This window comes from Melanerpes formicivorus, unplaced genomic scaffold (assembly GCF_026170545.1).
Source record: "Melanerpes formicivorus ecotype bairdi unplaced genomic scaffold, bMelFor1.0.p_v2 SCAF_11, whole genome shotgun sequence".
In the NCBI taxonomy this organism is placed as follows: Eukaryota; Metazoa; Chordata; class Aves; order Piciformes; family Picidae; genus Melanerpes; species Melanerpes formicivorus.
The window spans coordinates 6,711,505-6,731,822 of record NW_027142363.1 but is presented as its reverse complement, the minus strand read 5'-3'; the positions used below and the strand labels follow the sequence as shown (position 1 = coordinate 6,731,822).

General features: G+C 41.5%; 1 protein-coding gene across 3 annotated transcripts in view; it reads right to left on the bottom strand.

Moving 5' to 3' along the window:
- The window catches only part of CHODL (chondrolectin), a 29,942-nt gene extending 10,202 nt beyond the window's left edge, over nt 1-19,740 (bottom strand). For all 3 annotated transcript variants that reach the window (XM_068144825.1, XM_068144828.1, XM_068144827.1), the window contains exons 1-3: nt 19,526-19,740; nt 2,470-2,782; nt 1,584-1,741 (exon numbers count right to left, since the gene is read on the bottom strand). In XM_068144825.1, the coding sequence (XP_068000926.1) occupies nt 1,584-1,741; nt 2,470-2,782; nt 19,526-19,616 (562 nt within the window). In that variant the 5' untranslated portion in view covers nt 19,617-19,740. The remainder of the gene's footprint in view (nt 1-1,583; nt 1,742-2,469; nt 2,783-19,525) is intronic.
- Nucleotides 19,741-20,318: the final 578 nt, after the last annotated feature.

The window sequence follows — 20,318 nt, the reverse complement described above, 5'->3', positions numbered from 1 at the left end:
TGTACAGAATTACTTTGTAGGGATGGGTTAGGATGACTTACATTGAGAACTGTACCAGGAGATTGTAGCCAAGTGGGGACTGGTCTTTTCTCCCAGGCAGCCATCAACAGAACGAGAGGACATAGCCTCAAGCTGCACCAGGAGAGATTTAGGCTGGATATTAGGAAGAAGTTCTTCACAGAAAGAGATATTGGCCACTGGAACGGGCTGCCCAGGGAGGTGGTGGAGTCACCATCACTGGAGGTGTTTAGGGAGAGACTGGATAAGGCATTTGGTGCCATGGTTTAGTTGATTAGATGGTGTTGGATGATAGGTTGGGCTTGATGATCTCGAAGGTCTTTTCTAACTTGGATTATTCTATTCTATTCTAAATTAAGAAGCAGTAACAGATTTTGGTGGTGAGGGTAAAATATGTGGGTCATAGTTTCATAGTTTCATTCAGGGTTGGAAGGGACCACACGGATCATCTAGTTCCAACCCCCCTGCCATGGGCAGGGACACCCCACACTAGCCCACACTAGGGTCTATCAAGTCTTCCAAATATTTGCTTGCAATGTTAACTGTTATTAATATCCCCATTAAAATATTAGACCATGAGAAATCTATGCTATTAGCCACCAAAAGTGAAGGAAGAAAATAGCCGGGATCTCTAGAGACAGACAGATCTGTAGGAGGGGTGTGATTATTATTAGATCATGAGCATTAAGAAGGTAGGTATGTAGGAAACTGCAGAATTAGGTAGGTCAAATAGCTGTTAAGAGTAGGATTTCATAGGCAGTAGTTTTGGAAAAGCTGACACATCATAAGTTATATGAAAATATTTGCATGATCCTGCTGAAACACTTGGGTTTCATTTATCATTAAGTACCACCCAAGGCAGAAAATGTTACAGGCTCAACTTGAAAGTTTATTTTCCATGTCCTTTCTATGTTTGCACAAAGTCCCAGCTTATAATCCATGTTGCCTCTACTGACAAATACAGAACCTATGTCATACCTGGAAGTACAGCCAAAGTTCTGTGAGCTGTTTTTTTGTATCACCATCTGAACTAGCCTGCATCTGCTTTTCCTATCTATAAATCTACATGCATGAATGCAGAATTGTCTTACTGCTATATAGGCCTTCATTGTTTAAGCCAAAACTTTTTGAGACAGCCATCACACAAGCTGGCATATAATGCCAGAGGTCTACAGCCACAAGGGCAGTGTAATTATTTATGCAGCAGGGCCAAGACATGTCGTGTTCATCCTACTAGATAGAGAACAAGAGAAATAGAAAATGGCCACTTAAAACACCTTGTGGGGAGCAAAATAACTGGTGAATGAGTCAAATCCAAGTAAACCTGAGAATGCATGACAGTGAAGCTAACCTTGAGAACATTCTTGCTGGATACAGACAGATTTATTTAATTTATCCCCAGATTTGCTATATTGCATCCCCTGTTAATGCCAGCTTAGGCACTCACACACCACAGGAATCAGTATTCCAGGCCACAAGACACTTGCTGATTCTTGCACAAAACAGGCCAATTGTTTTTCTCAGAAAGTGCCCCACCTCTGAAACACAGCTTTAATTTTACCTACCTGGGCCATACTTGCAGATAAAATTGTGCTTCATATTGCATCTATCATCATTCCACTGGTAAAGGTATGGCCCCCCCAGACCAGGGTTTGCAGTTGGTTGATGATACATCACAACACAGGCTTCACTTCCACAGGAAGGCTCATCTGTATACCAATTTCTAGTAGCACACACATAGAAATAAACTTTCAGATTTTGATGGCAAGATTCACCAGGATGACAAAGAAAAGAGTTTACATCAGGGAAGACATGTCAACTCCATCCTCTTCAAATATATGCTGCATTTCCCACAGCTCCTTTGTGAAATAAGTTCAGGGCCTGGGCTCCACTTCTCAGGATCTTAAAAAAAATTCTGACCAAAGAACTTTCGCAGAACACCCTACTGCTCAGCCCACACTACTAAGACCCTACCTGTTTTCATGCCTATCTGACTCCTACCCATCCCTTTGTCCCAAGTCCTGTGAGCTGCTGCTTTGGTTTAATCAGGAAATTAAAGGCATTTCAAAAGACATGGTAGAAACAGAATAATTTGTACTGACATGCATTAATTTACTTGGTGGCTGGTCCCCTGATTTGAGGTGACCTGAGCCTTGCAGAATTAGTCTGCCTGCTTCCACCTGGCATCCTGAAGACTCTATGTGGGGCAGAAAAACATGCAAAACTGCCAACTCATCAGATGAGTAAAGGAAACTTTAGGCTGAAACCACACTATACCACACTTCTACAGCTTCAAATTCATAACCTTGGCTGCCATCTCCCCTGTATCTGTAGAAGAAGGAATGCTACTAACTTCATGGGGCAGCAAGCTTCATTCTAGTAGACTTTTTGGACATTTCACTCTGTATTTTTTCCATGAAACCCCCTCAGTAAGCAGTTCTATGGACTTACCTGAATGGTGAATTACTTCCATCAGCCCACTGGTAGAGGTCAGGGCAGGCACTTGAGGTGGCTAGTCCATCACCACTTCTCCACAGCCCAATCCAGAAATCACCATCAGAAATCCCAGATCCTGACTTAGTGAGGTTTTGCAACATGTTTTCTATTAGTTGCTGCTCAGCTTCACTTTCCAAGCTTAGTAAAGCCCCACCATCAATTTCACAAGCCTGGCGGGCCTCCTGAAAGCCCACACGTCTAGACAAGTCCTGGAAATAAGCTAACTTATAACAAGAATGCTTGAAGTCACCATAGCACACTTTCTGACCTGAAAAACAGAAAAATGAGAATATTTAGAGTAAAGTAATAAATATGACTGTAAAAAATCAAATAAATAAATATAGCACAGCATGCATGCAGAGATGGAAAGGGACAGTGTGTTTTGTTCCCTTCTGTCCCCACCTGAAAGGGCTCATTGTGATACACTGACCCTGCTGAAAACATTAGCTTTAATTCAAATTGCAAATACAGAGTTCATGGGAATCTTCCATGGCTTTCTTCCTAAGGCCTGTGAAACTCACCAAGATGCTGTAGTCTCCCACTAACTTCTAGAAAAATGTTCTCTGCTTTAATGGCTGCACCATCAGGCCCCTCTGTTACAGCTAGGATTTATCTGAAGGGTATTTTCTTAACTGTTTCATACTCATGGACCAGCTCCACTCTTATTTTTCTATCAAAGCTATCTGATCAGAAAATTGAAAACCAAAAATTAACATTCTTTAGGGCAGGTTTCTGATTCTGCTACCTAATAACCTTGAGAAGCAGTACTCAGAATGATGTCATAGCTTGTCTTTGCTATAACATGCTAAGTACAACTTGTAAGTGTGTGGAAAGAGAATGCCCCTTTAAGGGTATCTGGTCAATGACTTTTCCAGTGCAAGGAGAAATGTTAAGAAAAGGATCAAAATACAGACATAAACCTGAAAGGAAAACATAAACAAGAAAAAAAACCCAAAGCTCTTCAGACACACTAACTGGTGGGCTGTCAAGAAACTGCAGGCAAACAGGATTCTGCAGCAGGATAAGGATGTTGGAGCAGTTGGTGGGACTATGCAATCTGATGAAGGACAGTGGAGGGTCAGAAAATGGGGAGCAAAAAAGGGGGAATAGAAAGAAAGAGGTAAAATAGGGGCAGGTTCCTGTAGCAATGCCAGCGACGAGTAGTATGAGCAATCTGGCAGTGTAGGCCTAGGGCCTGACATGGTGGTAGGCCATGCTCAGCATAAGTGCAGAAGTGGCTAGCAGTGTAGCAAAACAGTGCTGTGCCTGCAGCATGTAACTAGAACAGGGCACTGGTAGCTATAAACACAGAAAGTTATCATGGGACAACAGGACATGCACCTGCATCAACAAACCTTGTTGTGTCATTAGTAGTTGGACCAATAATCTATGCAGTGTGGTCACTGCAATAATCAAAATGCACCAATAATCAAAATGCACCAATAATCAAAATGCACCAATAATCAAAATGCAGTGTGGTCACTCATAGGGAACCAATGAAGCCATGCCAACAAGGCACTCCAAGTTTATAGAAGTTGTAGAACTTCCCTTGCTATGCACTTCTGCCTTTCCTTTCTCTTCTTCTTCTATGCTTCATTTTACTGTGCTATACTCACACTATAGGCCTGCAATACTGGAACAATAAAGGAACAATACTCCATCATATTGGTCAGCTGTATTGACTCCAATCTCCATCATCTATAGGTTCCATGTAAAACAAAGTGTGTTTGCCTGGATATGTGCCTTCCCTAGAGATCTTCTGTCTCTGTCAGCTGCCCAGAGGGAGGAGATTTAGCTGTGTATATTGATATGGGTCCTGCACACAGGTGCTGTTGACAGCAGCATCTTGTCTGTGACAGTTTGTGGGATGGTTGTGTCAGAATCCTGGCTGTGTCAGCATCCTGTCTGTGTGGCACTGAGATGCATGCTCAGCTTTGCCACCAGTTGGACTAGCAAAAGGAAAAGCAGTAGCCCTATCCCTCAGCTCAGAGTGAGGCCCTGAGGACCAGGGTGGGCACCAGCAGGCAGGCAGGATCACATCCAGGGACTGCAGGTGCTGGAGGACAAGTCAGATTCTTCACACCCCTGAACACAGCCAACAGAATCTCCATGTATTAGCTGCCCAGGGAGGTGGTGGAGTCACCATCACTGGAGATGTTTAAGAAGAGACTTGATGGGGTGCTTGGTGCCATGGTTTAGTTGATGAGATAGTGTTGGGTGATAGGTTGGACTTGATGACTTCAAAGGTCTTTTCCAACCTGGATAATTCTATTCTATTCTACTATCCAGAAACCATAAAGATGCCCCAAGATACTTTGAGAAAGCATTAGATCTTCTACAGTCACCCCAGTTTTCCCTTGCCCTTCAGAGTTATGTCTATAGAAAGAATTAAAAAGAAAAAAAAAGTGTTTATTCCCTGGAGTTCTTTGGCCAAGAAAAACACATAATTATCCTCTTCAACTAGTGATATTCTCTAGAATTTATTCAACATATACAAGAAGTGGAATGAACAAGCCTACTTATCAGCTGCAACTGAGCTCCAGTGTGTTTACTTAGGAACAGGAGAAGGAATGTAAATATAAGGAAATAAGCTAATCATCTCTTAAAAAAAAGAAAGTTTCTTCAGTATGGAAATACATCATTGGAGAAGAAAAGTAGGAGAGTTTATTTTGCTAACCAAGTAAGAATTACCGAATGACTTAGTTTAGAGTGAGACAGATGCTCTTTTACTTCTTCCAAAAGGGGTAAAAGAAAAACACACAAAGGATTGGATAGATTTGGAAGATTTAAATGGAAATGCTATTCATAACTTGATAAACCAGTACAATATATATAAATACACAAAATCCATAGCCTGGGTTTAACACAGAACCCCATTAAGCCAAAGCTCCACACAAACCTCCCTTCAACAGGCCAACAAACCCAGGCTTTCATGCCCCACCCCGCTACCATGCCTCTCTATCCCCCATTCCAAACCAGCTGAAATTCAACTTGGCAGCTCCAAGCCTCTATTACTAACTGGCAGCATTGCCAAGGCTGACACCAGGCCTCCCCTGCAAGAAACACCATCCTGGGTGTCCGCCAAGGAGGAGAGAATCATAGAATTGTTAAGGTTTGAAGGGACCTCATGGATCATCTAGTTCCAAACCCCCTGCCATGGGCAGGGACACTCCACACTAGATCAGGTTGCTTACAGCCACATCCAGCCTGGCCTTAAAAACCTCCCTGGGCAACCTGTTCCAGTGTCTCACCACCCTCATGGGGAAGAACTTTTCGTAACATTCAATCTGAATCTACCCATTTCTAGGTTTTTTTCCATTTCCCCTTGTCCTATCACTCCCTGACACCCTAAAAAGTCCCTCCTCAGCTTTCTTGTAGGTCCCCTTCAGATACTGGAAGGACACAAGAAGGTCTCCTCAGAGCCTTCTCTTCTCCAGACTGAACAACTTTCGGGAATGAAACACACTTTCCAGTCCACCTCCTGGACACTCTGGACCTCTGGGAGGTCTGTGACTTCATGGTTCTTAAAGGCACCTAGCTTCACACAGAAGGATACCAAAGTAATAAGGAACTACCAGACATTAACTAGATTGTTTGGAAACAATTTTCATCATTTTACTGGATAATTTAGCAAGGCCACTACTTCATTACACCATTTCAGTTTTTCATTTTAAAATCTTGTATTTACTCCTACTCTTAAGCAAACCCAGACATACAACTCAGGTAAATAATCATTTACATTTGAACAGGCTTTATCCTTTTTTTACCTCACAAAATTGCCATTTGTCACTGGGAAACAGCAACATAACCCTTTAACTGTACTTGGGCTTTTTACAACAGTGTTTTTCTACACACAAAGGATAAACATAGAACTGAATAAATTAGCCTAAAAGATACAATGAAGTTATTTTGTCATGCTTTATTGTTATTTTAGTTTTTGTATTTAATGACAGGTTGCATACTTCCCATAGCAGATTGCATACAGCACGTGAGCTGTCTGAAGACTCCTCTATATTTGCACAGAGTAGAAGCACAGTGTATCAAAGCTGCATGAATACAGGAACATAAAAACAGGACAACGCATGGCATTGAGCTAAATCTGAAAGTAACTGTTATTAATGGGATCTGTTTATTGTGAAAAACTAAATTATAGAGGTAGTACTGAAAAATAATAGAATAGAATAGAATAGAAAGAATAGAATAGAATAGGAATAAACCAGGTTGGAAGAGACCTTCAAGATCATCGCATCCAGCCCATCATCCAACACCATCTAATCAACTAAACCATGCAACCAAGCACCCCATCAAGTCTCCTCCTAAACACCTCCAATGATGGCAACTCCATGATTTTCTGGTGTTTCCCATGATTCTTGTAACCTTTTCCCCTCCCAAAACACATCACTTCAAATATTTTCTTAATCACACCCTATCAAAGCTTATCTGGGAGGACTGTATCTTTGCAGACTCATTCTTACTCAGGCTTGGCAGACATGACTTCTGAAAAATCACTTGATTATCAGCAGTTAATCTGCCAAAACAACAGAGGAACAAGAATAATCTAATGTAAGGACAAGATTGTACTACAGACAACTGTGGGAAAAGCCAGGCTCTGAGATCAGGAGAGAGTACCTATTGGGACTTCTGATAATGTCCTGAGAGTCCTACATCTGTCCTTGTTCCTTCCATGCCATTTTCTTTTATTCATATAGGTTAAGACTCTTGCTATCAATTAATGTAGTAATAGCCATAGTCCTGGCTGGGCCATGATGCTAAAGAATCAAGGAGCAGACCCTTTGTTAGAGATACATATAAAACAATCAGTTTCTTTGTACTTCTTTGAACATAAAGAAAAATTACCCCTCTTACCGAAGTGACAAAGTGGTAACCCTGAACGTTCAAAAGAGGGAAGGGCAAGAATGAAAACTGCATATCAAATCACAGCTCATTTCCTCCATCTATAATGCTACAATTCAAGCTTTGCTAACATCACCACCACCATTTTATTTTCCTCAGGAGCTCTGTCTCATTGACAAGATAGAGTGCCCAGTGCAGGAGGAGCTGACCAACATTCTGATTCTCACCACTACACAAGTGACAACAGCTTCTTACCAGAGTTTTATGTACATAACAGCACAAACATCAAAATGCTAGTACTTAATTACTTGGGACATTGAGCAGTTACAAGGAAAACAGACCACACCTCTCCATGTAACTAAACACTGGATTAAAATCATTAATTCAAGATGTATGATTTATGGGGAGTCTTTTGTAGCAAGTTATGAGCAATACAGGCACCAAAATATCTCCATCATTATTTCAGTTATGCAGAAACATTCAATCCACTGAAACAAATGTGCTGGACACTACTGATCTCAGTTCCTGTGCTGTACTCCCTTTCCTGAAATAAAGCTAGCTTTCCATCCATAACACATTATTCACTCTGCCTTCCCATGCACTTCTCAGGTTGCTGCAGTGCCCCATATTTTCTGTTCCTATGCACAGTCTCTGGTCTTCTGTGACTCTCCCAAAATCTGATTCAAATGACCCCTCCAATAAGACAAAAGGGTCCTTGCTGGCTAACCAACCAAGTTTCTTCACGGTACTCATCTCCCAGTCAGCTGCTGCCTGGAGATTCATGCTGTCAAATGGCACGTGCTGCTTCTAGGCCACTATAGAGGTCATGCCCATAAGACACAAGTTACTCTGTATACTGGTCCAACACAGAAGCTGCACCAGTGTTAAGTCTCAGCTCTATCACTCTCTCCAAGCAAAGGGAAACCAGGCAGCACTGTAAAGAGCAGGGAGGACAGACACTTGTAATGCACAACAGCAGCAGAGCAGCTCAACAGCAGCCTATCTAATCTGCAGTCCCCAATACATGTCCAGTTATGCACTCAGAGCAGATAGCCCTCTTGAAGCCATACAGAATACAGATGTGAAGGCCCAATCCATACCCAAGGGTTTATCTGAAAGGTGTAGTGGATCAAAATCTTGAAGCTTTGTGTGATGACTTTTTCCTCAATCATTTTTGAAGATACCATTGTTACTGTGGGGTTAAATAACTCAAAAAAATCAGTATGCTAAAGTGAAAAGTTGCATACAATCCAGCTCCTAAAGTACTTTTTTTACTTGCTGCTTTCTGCACTTGTGGCAAAAGAAAACTTCCTTCTCACAAACTGATCATTCATGCAAGGATACACTTCTAGAACTAAACAGAGAAAACTACAAGAAACCAAGACATAAATATTTGGCATTAAGACCCATCTGGTGTGAATGAAATATGCCATGCAGAGTAGCAAGCATTCGGAGAGAAGCTGTGAATATTTTGTTTTTTCAGTTAATTTAGTCCCTGTGTTTAGGCAATGACCTGCTGTGAATCTTTTCTTTCTTCTTTTGAAGGGGACTTTCATCTGCTGCAGCAGAGCTCGTGCAATGTGTTAATGGAAATCTGCAGTTGTGCCTTAATCAGTTGACATTTCAGTGCTCTCCTCCGAACATGCCCAGATGTCAAGTTTTCAAGCATCGTTTTTTACAGCTTTCTCTCACTGCTGATTTCTGAACTACAAAGCTGGAATAGTTTACCAGTGAAAAATGACAGAATGGACTGCATTGTACAGTAGACAAGACAAACATGGAAACATCAACTATGGACTATTTTACCTTCTTCTACCATATTTGTAGCAGATATGAGTCCACTGTTAATTCTACAGGAACATTTGTTATTTCAGCTCCATAAATTGTATTCCTTTTCTTTTGGCCACAATTGAAAAAAAATTAGGTTTGTAAGCTAATTGGAATCAATCAAGCTAAGACACTATATAATGTGAATAAATACAGGCAAGTGAGGTCTTTACAACCTTTCCACAAAATCTTCCCTGTGCTGCTTGAGAGATGGAAGAAAACACAAAAGAAAACTTTATCACAACAAAGAACAACAAAAAAGGCATGTTATTGCATTTAGTCCTCCCTTCAGCATGACACCAAAGATCCAAATAATTTAACACTTAAGAACTCATCCTTACTGTTTTCCCTTACAAATTCCCAGGCAAGTTAGGACTCCAACCATCCAGCTGACTACGTGCAAATGTGAAGCTGAAATGCTAATATTCTTCCTTTCATGGAGTGTATCAATTCCTTAATCCTTGACCCATCTTCCCTTACCTAAGCACAACAGCCCAGAACCTGGTCAGATGTCAGCACAGAAATAAGTAAAACAGGCACTGGGCTTGGTGTCATGAACCCATACCTTATCCTTTCATCAACTGCTTTATTGCTCTTGAGTGAAGAGTGCTGTGTCGAAGCAACAAATAACTGACAAAAATGGTTCTCTTTTTTTCCCAGCTGCAAAACCACAAGATTAGGTGTCTCCAGTTTCCCCAACAGAAATGTCTCTAGGTTTGTTCTTTCTTCCCTTCCTGTGTATACAAGCCATACAACATAGATCTGGCCCTGTTACCTGAGCCTTAGCAGCTCTAGTCGCCTACTGCAGAGAATGTGAGGTGCCTGAAATTCCCTTTGTCTCCTCATCCTCTTGGTTGAAGAGAGCAAATGTACAGTACTTCCTCAAAATACTAACTACCCTTTGCATCCATATGGATCAGTTTTCATCTTTAGGTGTCACATAGCAGCTCCAGATCAGACAGTTCTGGTATCAACATTAAAACAAAGTTAGCTTTTTGTTAAAGTGCTTCATACTTATAGCATTTCTACAGATAATTCTGCATGGAAAAAAATCAATATATATAACCTTCCAGAAAAGGAGAAATAAGCAAATGCCCCCACTATGTTTTAGTAAGGATGCTTCATTAAACAAGACTAATAGGTTCCTTTAGATCTAGCATGCCAGAAGTTAGAAACAAAGTGACTGCTAACGTACCCAGCTCAAAGATTCTTCTCCCTAAGCGTATCAGCCTCAGTCCGAACTACACCTCCATGGGCCTAAGGGCCACAAAGGTTATCTTGAACACCACACATGAATCAGATGGATGTTTTGAAGATGTCAAGCAGAAGATAAGCTCCCTGCTGGTAAATCCCATCACTCTTTCTCTCGAAACTCCTAAAAGTCCAGGGTCCATTACCATTAGCATTCACTTAGATTTGTAGGGAACAGCACTTTCATGAGCATAGCATATGTGAGGAGAGAACAAAGGAATGTACAATGCTGCAGGAAAGTTAATTATGTTTTCATACTGTGACTTATTTCTTCCTAACATAATGGACTCAGCAGAAAATGCGGAGGAGCATTGGGCACAAAGGAACGTGATATATTTAACACTAACCAGAGGCCCCAAGGTCAGTATGAGGCTGATGAAGGCCTCTGAAAACAAACAAAGACACAAAGACTTAAGCCACATGATACTGAAATAGCAAGAGAGAAATACACATAAATTAACCAAAAGATTCCACTGGCTAGAGAATATTCCTCTGTTTGCATTATGAAAACTAGTCTTGAGCTTGAGGGAGCATCTTAACGTCAGAGGCTGGCTAAGAAGCATGCAGGACGCTGGGTACAATTTGTTTTCACTTGCCCTTGTGTCTCAATATGCTCCGTGTCAAGTCTCAGTAATGCACTTCAGAATGTGGTCAGTAAAATACTAAAAGGTATTAAATCATCCTAATCACATTTTGATTCAAAGCTTATGCATCTTGTCAACTGACCTTTCTATCATCCAGTCAGAGTCTGAGTGGGTTCAGCTGCTGGTCATGTTTTGATATATCATGTTACTGCTGTTGATGTTTTGCTGCATCATATTTGCGTCCATCTACCAAATTCAATTTGGTTTTTTGATGATTCATATTACTTTTCTTAACAAATACTACTGTGATAAGACTTCATAATTACATTCTTTCTTCATTTATGATTAAAGCAAATTGCCATCTTGCCTCACAAAGTTTGTAATACTGAAGAGACATCATTCTCTAGTTGAGTCAGTATTCAAATCACAGATGTTGCTCAGCTCACGCTCCTGAACCGCTTAAGGAATTGCATGTGCTCACAAATCTGCCATTCAAACACAGACTGTGATACAGATATATCATGTACATATGTGTACAGGCAGACAGTTTGTATACATTGCATCACATAGTAGACAATGTCTAAGGTGCCTTAATAAAGGCTGGCCCCAACCTCTCAACTAGGGCTCATCTATTTGCCATACTTCTTACATCGTAGTCAGTCTTTGGTGTGGAGTTCCTTTCTTGCTAAATTCTTAGGCATTAGCTTGTAAAAATTATAGATGTATAGACAGCATGCAGAGAACGACAGGCAAAAAGCAAATCTTCTATTCTCTCTCAAACACAGACCAGATGTTTAGCCATTAACCATCCCACATCTTGAATTAGCAAAGATTACAAGCACCACCTCAAGCACCAGCTAAACAGCTACCTCTAGGATTAATGCAGCTCTTGTGGAGAGAAAAAAGGGGGGATGATGGCAATTTTCTGTAAAAAGTAAGTACTGTATTATACTACTCATTTAGATAGTTAGTAAAGTTATGCAGAATATGAAGCTACACAAAAACTACTTGTCTCAGTCCAGTCCTTAATATCTTTATTTTCTTTTCTGCCATGGGAAGTGATTTTCAGTTCATTCATTGATGAAATTGAGTTTTCACCCGTATGTCAGCCTTTACTAGTTATGCAGTTGTGTTTCCAAGTGCTTTTGGGCACAAGGAGTTGACTTGGTTATTTCTGAATAACAACTGTTCTCAATAGACCAATAATAGCCACACTTTTACAACACTGCACAACTGAAAGGAAACAGACTCTTTAGAAAGGAGCACTGGGAAGCGTCAGTTTGAATATTAAAGAATAGTACTTGTCACTAACACTTACTTTTGAGCATCTGTCTGAATACAAAGGCAATAAAATGAAACCTGATCACTTCCCTGAATAATGCAGCAAGATAGCTAATTGGAAAACAGGTGGTTAAAAAAAAACATATATGTGTGAATACTGATGACAATTATTGACCTAAACAGGTTATTTTGGGGGAGGTTTGTTAAAGCCTCTATATGCTCTGAACCTGCACTATTTAGGTCCTGGAAAGACAAACAAGGATTTCTTTCCTGCAACACACAGAAAAGGTTTTCTTTCTGTTGAACAAAGTGCTAGGGAATTTTTCTCCCCCAGAGAAGACTACGAGTTTGTCAGAATCAGAGATACTGTGTTTCAGACAGGCTTGTTCTTATGTACTGAGACCTGCAATACCTGCCTGCATGAAAGGATGCCATCTTCACCAAGCTATGATAGGCTTCCCTCATTTCACAAAGAAAACAACACACATTTTTTTCTTATGGTGGATTCTCAGTCCTGGCTCACATAGCCTGTGATTGAGCTGTGAAGAAGTAGCTTGAGATCTAAATCACATTAGAGGCTAATCAACACTTCACCATCCATAATTACCCTTGCAGGAAAACATACTATTACAATTATGTAAATCAATACTGGGTAAGTGTCTTCAACTGGAAAATAAATACCCATTTTTATGAAACAGTTTTAGTCACTGATTTAACTTACATGTCAGTGTCCAAAAGAGAAAAAAATATCTATAAAGTATTTCCCCATGTACTTTCTCCCCCACCCAGGTCAAATCATTAAAGCCCTGACAGTATTCCTTTCTTCCAAGTGAGGCATACCTACATTTTGGCATCAGTTCAGTTTCAGATATCTAGCACATCCCAAATTTAAAGCCTGAAATCCATTTAGCTTTTCCTGTAAGAGCTGTTCTACTCTCTTCTGGTCATGTGAACTTTCAGGGTATATATCACAGGGCTCATCATGGCAGACAGCCACTTGCTTCTATAATGGCCCAGTGCACAACTGCACTGTCCTAGGTGTTCATGCAAAGTGCTAATATAGCTGCTAAGACAACTCTTTAAAAATTACAAGTTGTCCTCCCTTTTCCTCATGCTGAGAAGTAACTGAGATTGGTGTCAGACCTGTTTCCCCCTCTGGCTGTATTTGAAAGGCCTAGCAATGCTGTCATTGTGAGCAAGCCTCACTTGGTGCTCGAGCTGTTAGCAGTGGTTTGCTTGATCATTTCCACTTTTGAGGAAAGTTTTACACACACACACAATATTTTTTATACAGCACAGCCTAAAGACACACCAAGAATGTTCCATCACTTCAGATGTTGTGTAAAACAGCATAAATACTGACAAAAGACTTGACAAGACTGTCAACTTAAGTCACTTCACTGATAGTCTTGTATGTAGCTGTAAAGACCAGAATAGATTTCCCAGATACTTCTAAGACAAGCATAATATGGCAGCTAGTAAGCTGCTAGCGTTCTGTGGAACAGACAACAAAAATTTAGGCTCTGAACTACTTAAGGGAGCAGGGAATATTCTCCTGCTCCAAACCAGCAGATATTTTCACACATACCTAATTTTATATACATCAGACTCCCTCAACAAGATTTCTCACTTCTGAGAATTTCTGCTGACTGCTCACTTATTTTTGGTCTCTAGAAGGAAATAGCTCATAAATCTTGAGCCATTAAATTATACTCTTCATCAATCGTTATCCAGAGCAAGCATCAGTCATTTTCTCATTCTTTTTCAGTGAAATCTGACAGCTTTTTTCCAAATGGTATTTTCATGGATTGTTACCAAGATACCTGTATTTGCCACAGATACAAGTCTCTGCTCATTCACCTTCTGTGAAAAAACACAGGAAAGGCCAATCCATATGGGACCCTGAAATTCATAACAGTTCACTAATGGCAAAATTAAATGGGATATTTGAGGGGAGGAGAAATAAGTTAGAATATTTTTCTCCTGTGGTAAATTGTCCTTTATAATAAAGTCAGATTGAGGAACAGTGTAATCGATACAACCTTGTATGGGAAGAAACTGTTGAGATAAATACAGTGAGCTTCACCTCACCAAACTTCAGTTTATCCACAGTGTACCTGTCCATAGCTGAGCTGGCTCACTGACCTCCCTGTGTGGACAAATGAAAGAAACAGGCATGCATCTGCAGAATTTTCAAGATCTATGTTAAAAGGAAGTTAATTCCCCTGAAAAAATACTGTTGGTCTTCATTTAGTTGTTTAGTTTGGGGTTGGTTTTTTCCTTCACTGCTTATAAAGTAAGCCTAGAGTGATTGACTGTACACTGAAGTTACATTTAGATTTAGAGATGCATCAACTGCTTAGTTAGGACTCAGTATTTTAAGATTGCTTGGAATTGAAGGTCATACTGCTGTGAGTGACAGGTGTAAGTACGGGATTACAACGTAGAAATTACTATCAAGTCATTGATTCATCTGACTTATTTCACATTAGTACTAGACATTATTTTCTGATCCAGGAGAAAAATTGTTATGAGAATTAGTTTGAAAAAAAATGTGCTGTATAGAGTGCTTTGTAAACCAAAGCATGTTTTCCTGCAAACATCTTAACATAAATGAAGTTTGGTCTACGCAGGATGAGACCTTAACTAAAAAGAAGCGAAGTTAAGGTACAGAATGAGACTTCAATACAGCGAGAGACTGTTCCGTACCTAGTCACTGCACTGGGATAGCACACTAACCTTGTCTTGATGCAAGCAAGAGAAACCATGTGAAAGACAGACCATCCATTCTGTCCTACATATTACTTATCACAGCTTCCTCCATGCTAGATATTTTGTCATTTGGGCCCATTGGCCAAATGGGGTACTGGGGTTCGGCAATGATGAGTTTGAGAATTCTAATACCTTCCTCCACCTTTGCACAAGACACTGAAAAAGCAGCGTGCTCACCTGAGACAAACACTGTATTTTTCATCACTCTTTTCTTAGCCACTGAGCAGAGCCACAGTCTTGCCAACATGAACAGCTCTCCCTCACAGGCAATGGAAGTTTTACAGGGTAGATAGACATGGATAGACTCTAATACAGAAGTCTGATTCCTGAAACTGATTTAAGTACTTCAGTGTTTTGACTCTGCTACAGATGGGCTTGTCCACTATCACATCCCAGGTTATCAAAACTTCAAGTTATAGCAATTTACCTAATATAAAATGGTTTTCCAGAAGTTACGATAGAAATTCTTGGTTAGGAGCAAGGAGGTAAAAACATGTATTACATTCAAGGGTTATCACTTCATTTCACTTTGAGAACCTAGATCATTAGTTTATCCCCAAGAAAACAGTCCTCAGAATAGGTGCCTAAGGAGACGAATTAATAGAATAGAATAGAATAGACCAGACCAGACCAGGCCAGGTTGGAAGATACCTTCAAGATTATCATGTCCAACCCATCATCCAACCCCATCTAATCAAATAAACCATGGCACCAAGCACCCCACCCAGTCTCTTCCTAAACACTTCCAGTGATGGTGACTGCATCACCTCCCTGGGCAGCACATTCCAATGGCAATCACTCTCTCTGTGAAGAATTTATTCCTAACATCCAGTATCCCCAGGTTCCTTTCTGCCTGGCAGCTCTCCAGCCACTCTGACCCCAGCGCTGAATGGCGTTGTTGTGGCCAATGTGTAGAACCCGGCACTTGGACAATAACAGAGGCTAGGGGAGTTAAGTGCTCAGCTTCCCTTGAAGTTCTCAGGGTCATAGCTTTAGTGATTTCTGAGACCTACAAGTGAACAGAAGGATCTTCTACTATGTGGGCAAGCATGTCCATTAAAAGCTTTTGCAGTATGGAACTGAATGCTGGGCATTCACAAGAAAATGTTGTGTTCTATAAACAACTGTTGTGTATGTAGATAATGCAATACTTTCTCAAATTTCAAACTACAAATGTTGCTTAAAATCAACAGTTCATACCCTCAATCACAAAAAAGCTGAAGTTTGCATCTCTAGAAAATACTTACACTATGACAGAAAAACTCAGGTGTAATAAGCAGGTCAAGCCAATTGAATGAAATTAAATTGTGGCTTTTGAGAAAGGGTCTGCTATCTCTATTCAATTTATTACCAATGAAGATACTTCCTTAACTATCTTATTTTATAATATTTTATGACCAATTGAAATCCAGTCATAAGCTGTGCAAAAGAACATATCCATATCCTTAAAGGCATCTGGTGCAAACAAGCTTATAGTCTGGGGACAACTCTTCATTTCATCCCCCACCAAATAGTTTCCTTCATTTGTTGTTTTATGCATCCAAATACTTCTACAACAAAATAGATACATATTGCTTTAAAATATTGTATCAGTATTTAATCTCCTATTGATGCATAGCAATAGCAGAGTAAAAATAAAAAAGCCAGCAAAATGCAAAAAGACAACAAAGAGTAGTCATTAAACTATAACATCTATGATTAATACATAGGCTGTTAAATGATTAGCAATAAGATTAGCTTGCATCTTCCCTGCCCAGTAGATACTTAAAGTAATTGCATCTTTGCAAACTGCATTATCATCATTTCATGTTGTTCATGATGTCATGGGACAGCAAGGCAGACTCAGCAGTTTCTGGTGAGTTAGCTTTGATTATTTTTTTTTCTTCTCAAGAATCAATTCTCTGGCAACAGTAGATATTCTGATAGGGAGTCTGTGAGCACTGGTCACAAAGCATCTGTCTAACTACCCCAAACACTTGCAAAGCATTTCTGACCCTTTTCTTCAACAATTCCCATATTAAAGATGACAAGAAATAACACCTAAATGTGAATCGTTTTATGCCAACTATCATTCTATTTACATCCCCAAAAAATTATCATACTTGCCAGAAGAAAACCCTCACCTAATGAAATGGCATTTTGAAAATGCAGACCCTGCCTTCTCTCACATCTTGACATTGTGATCAACACAGTCTCAATTTTGTAGTTATTGCTAGTTCTACTGCAAACTTATTGTACTTTATGGGAATCTTTCCACAGGGGCCAGCCAGCACTCACGTCAGTTTCAGGAACAGTTTCTATGTAAGTGATGGGAATGATATTTAATTTATGTGGAATGAGAGCAGTGAAGCTTCCATGATTTAAGTATAAATTACCAGTTTTTCAGAAACAGATCTGGTTAAGATGTAGACTTAACCATGCTAAATGTAAGCCTGTTTTAGTCCAACCTGTTGGTTCTTATATAAGACAGACAGGTAAGCTAGATGGAAGTCAGGCACACAGCACACACTGCCCAACAATTCAGTAACATTATTTCCTGTTTCAAAAAATGCCAACTACTACTGGTACTAGACCTATCCATGTGTTTGTGGCAGGATAGGGGATCCATGTGTATGTTGCAGGATAGGGGTGTGGTCCTTGAGAGGGAAAACAAAAAAGAGTTCCCCTGCCAGTGCATGAGGGTATTCTGGCATAAGCATATTAAATATACTCGGTTGTTATTGTCTAGAGAATCTTTATCTAATAAATACTACTTCAGCTAATATACCTGACTGCACATAAATAGTTCCTTCTGTATGTGGCTTCAAATCCTCTCCTGCATTCTACCAGCCAAGTATAAGCTGCAAAATACAGTGACATAAGACTCATCACATGCTTTGAAATGCTTCTGAGAAATACAGGGTAGAGTCTGTATTCTCTAAGGACCTCAAAGCCTTATATGCATCTGGGAACAGTTTGACTAAGCAGTATATACATATTAAACATTGTTTGAAAAAATGGACCTCTACTCTGTTTACTACATCACTTGAATACAGAAGCTTCAGCTAGAAGCTTAAGGGACTAGGTTTCCTCAGCCACACATAGACATCTGTACTGAATCTACTGTCTCAAGTAAGTCCTGAGATGCATCTCCTGATGAGTAATTTTTCACTATTCTTGAAAATAATGAAAGTGCAGCATAATATTCATACACTGTTAAACTTTACAACAAAGGTAGATTAAATGTTCCAGGGTACATTTCAGGCAGGCAAGCCATTTCAAAATTGTACTACTACTTAGCTATTGTTTCCTGGAAGGTGAGTTTCAGCAAAAGCTCAACAGTACATCTCAGGTCTGCACATGAACTTGCTTCAAATAAAACATCACCAGGATAGTAAATGACTGTACTCCATCAGCAGCTAATTATCTGAATTCAGCAACTAAACGCTTGCTACAAAAAAGCTCCAAAAATGTTTTTAATGTGCTCCCTTTACAGCTTCCAAAGCAATTGTATGAAAATAATTTGCATTGTTCCACAATCAGTTTGTAAAGAAATATGTTCTTACCTACATACACAGAGATTTACATGTAACTTCACAAGTACAGTCCAGTGTGTAAAACTTTGTTTCAAGACAAAAGCATGGATGTGCTCACACACAGCATGCCTCCAACAGCCTGTTAGCTTTAGCTTGGAAGCCAAAGTGCAATTAAAAATAGCCTTTTCATTAGATCTAGCAGCTTCTGAGCAGATGCACCTGTGTGCTGGAAATACACAAGATGATCTTAAAATTCTTAAACCTAAGCTCAAATTTGCATTTAGATTTCTGAAGCATTGGCTTCTTAGCTTTGAGAGCTGCAGATATACCCACACACAACAAAACTATTTATGCTGTACACTCTCAAAAGTTTCCCTTTTTTCTCTTAACTGTATTACAAAGAAGGTATATTCCTGTACAGATGCAAACAAATCTCAATGTATAGCTGTTGCTCAGAAAGACAATTGCAGCAAGTACATGCACTATCTTTCCAAACAACTAAAAGGGAGCTACATTACCCAGGCAGTCAACCAAATCTAAGAGCCTGCCTGTACAAACCAACACTGGATTGGCAGGAGATTACTTAAAACCGCGGCAGAAGTTTGACAGCCTAACTTTCAGTCTCTGCAGACCCAAGCCTGTAGCTGCTCCCCGCTCTGACAGGTGCGCTGGCGCCGGGCTGGACTCACCCGGGCCGGACCCGCTGACAGCGGCCGGCGCCGCAGGACAGCTCCGAAGCAGGCGGAGCGCTGGAGCGCGGCGCGCTAAGGAACCCGTGCTCTAACACGCGAGTCGTGTAAGGAGTGGGTTTGGTCCCAGGTCTTCCCCTTCGTAGTTCCTGCTCCTGTGAGCGTTGGATTCCCACACCGGCACCCGCACTAGCGCTGACATGATCCGGCCCCGCACCTCCCTCGCCGGCGCACTCACCGCTGAGGACGCGCCCAGCGAGCCCCCCGGGTCCGCACAGTACGGCAGCCGCCAATACCGCCGCCAGCCTCAGCCCGCCTCCGGACCCCATGGCGCCGGTCGCGCTGCCGGCTCCCCTCCAAGAAGCACCCCGGACGCTCAGGGCAGGCTGATGCCTGCCAGCGACAAAACACCGCCGCTGCAGCTTCACGCTGCTACCCACCACCGCCTTCCCTCCGTGCCGTGCCCCTGTCTATATCTGCTCCCCTCGCCGAGGGCCGGCCCAGGCGGGCGGCCAGGACCGCCCCCGCACCGCCCCCCGCCGCCCCCTGGCAGGCCCCGACGGCGGCTGGACCGTGCCAGAGCTCTACCCCCAACGTGGGGGTGGGACGGATGGGGACATAGCACCCGGGATTACTGGCTGCGCGGGGAGCGGTGGGGGATAGGAGGGGACGCTTGGGGCCGTGAGTCTCGCCGGGCAACCACCCAGTTGCCGGTGTGCAGAGGAGTGGTGTCCAGCGAATGCCCGCCCCTGTTCGCCGGCCGCAGCCAAGCCGGGCGAGCACCGCAAAGGCAGCTGGCTGCCGTCGAGGCTGTCGCTTCCTGCTCCGGGCCTGAGGCTCTCGGAGCGGGGGCTGCCGTCGAACCCAACGCCCTCGGGTCGCTCGGAGTTAGTAGCTGTCCTGCCGGCTGGTGAATGTGATTACGATCAGGTCCTTGGGGATTCCATACCGGTCAAAGTCTTTACAGACTTTTCTGTTCTGTGTTTTCCCTAGCAAGAATATAAAAGTGCTATTGCCAGCTTAAAAATGTA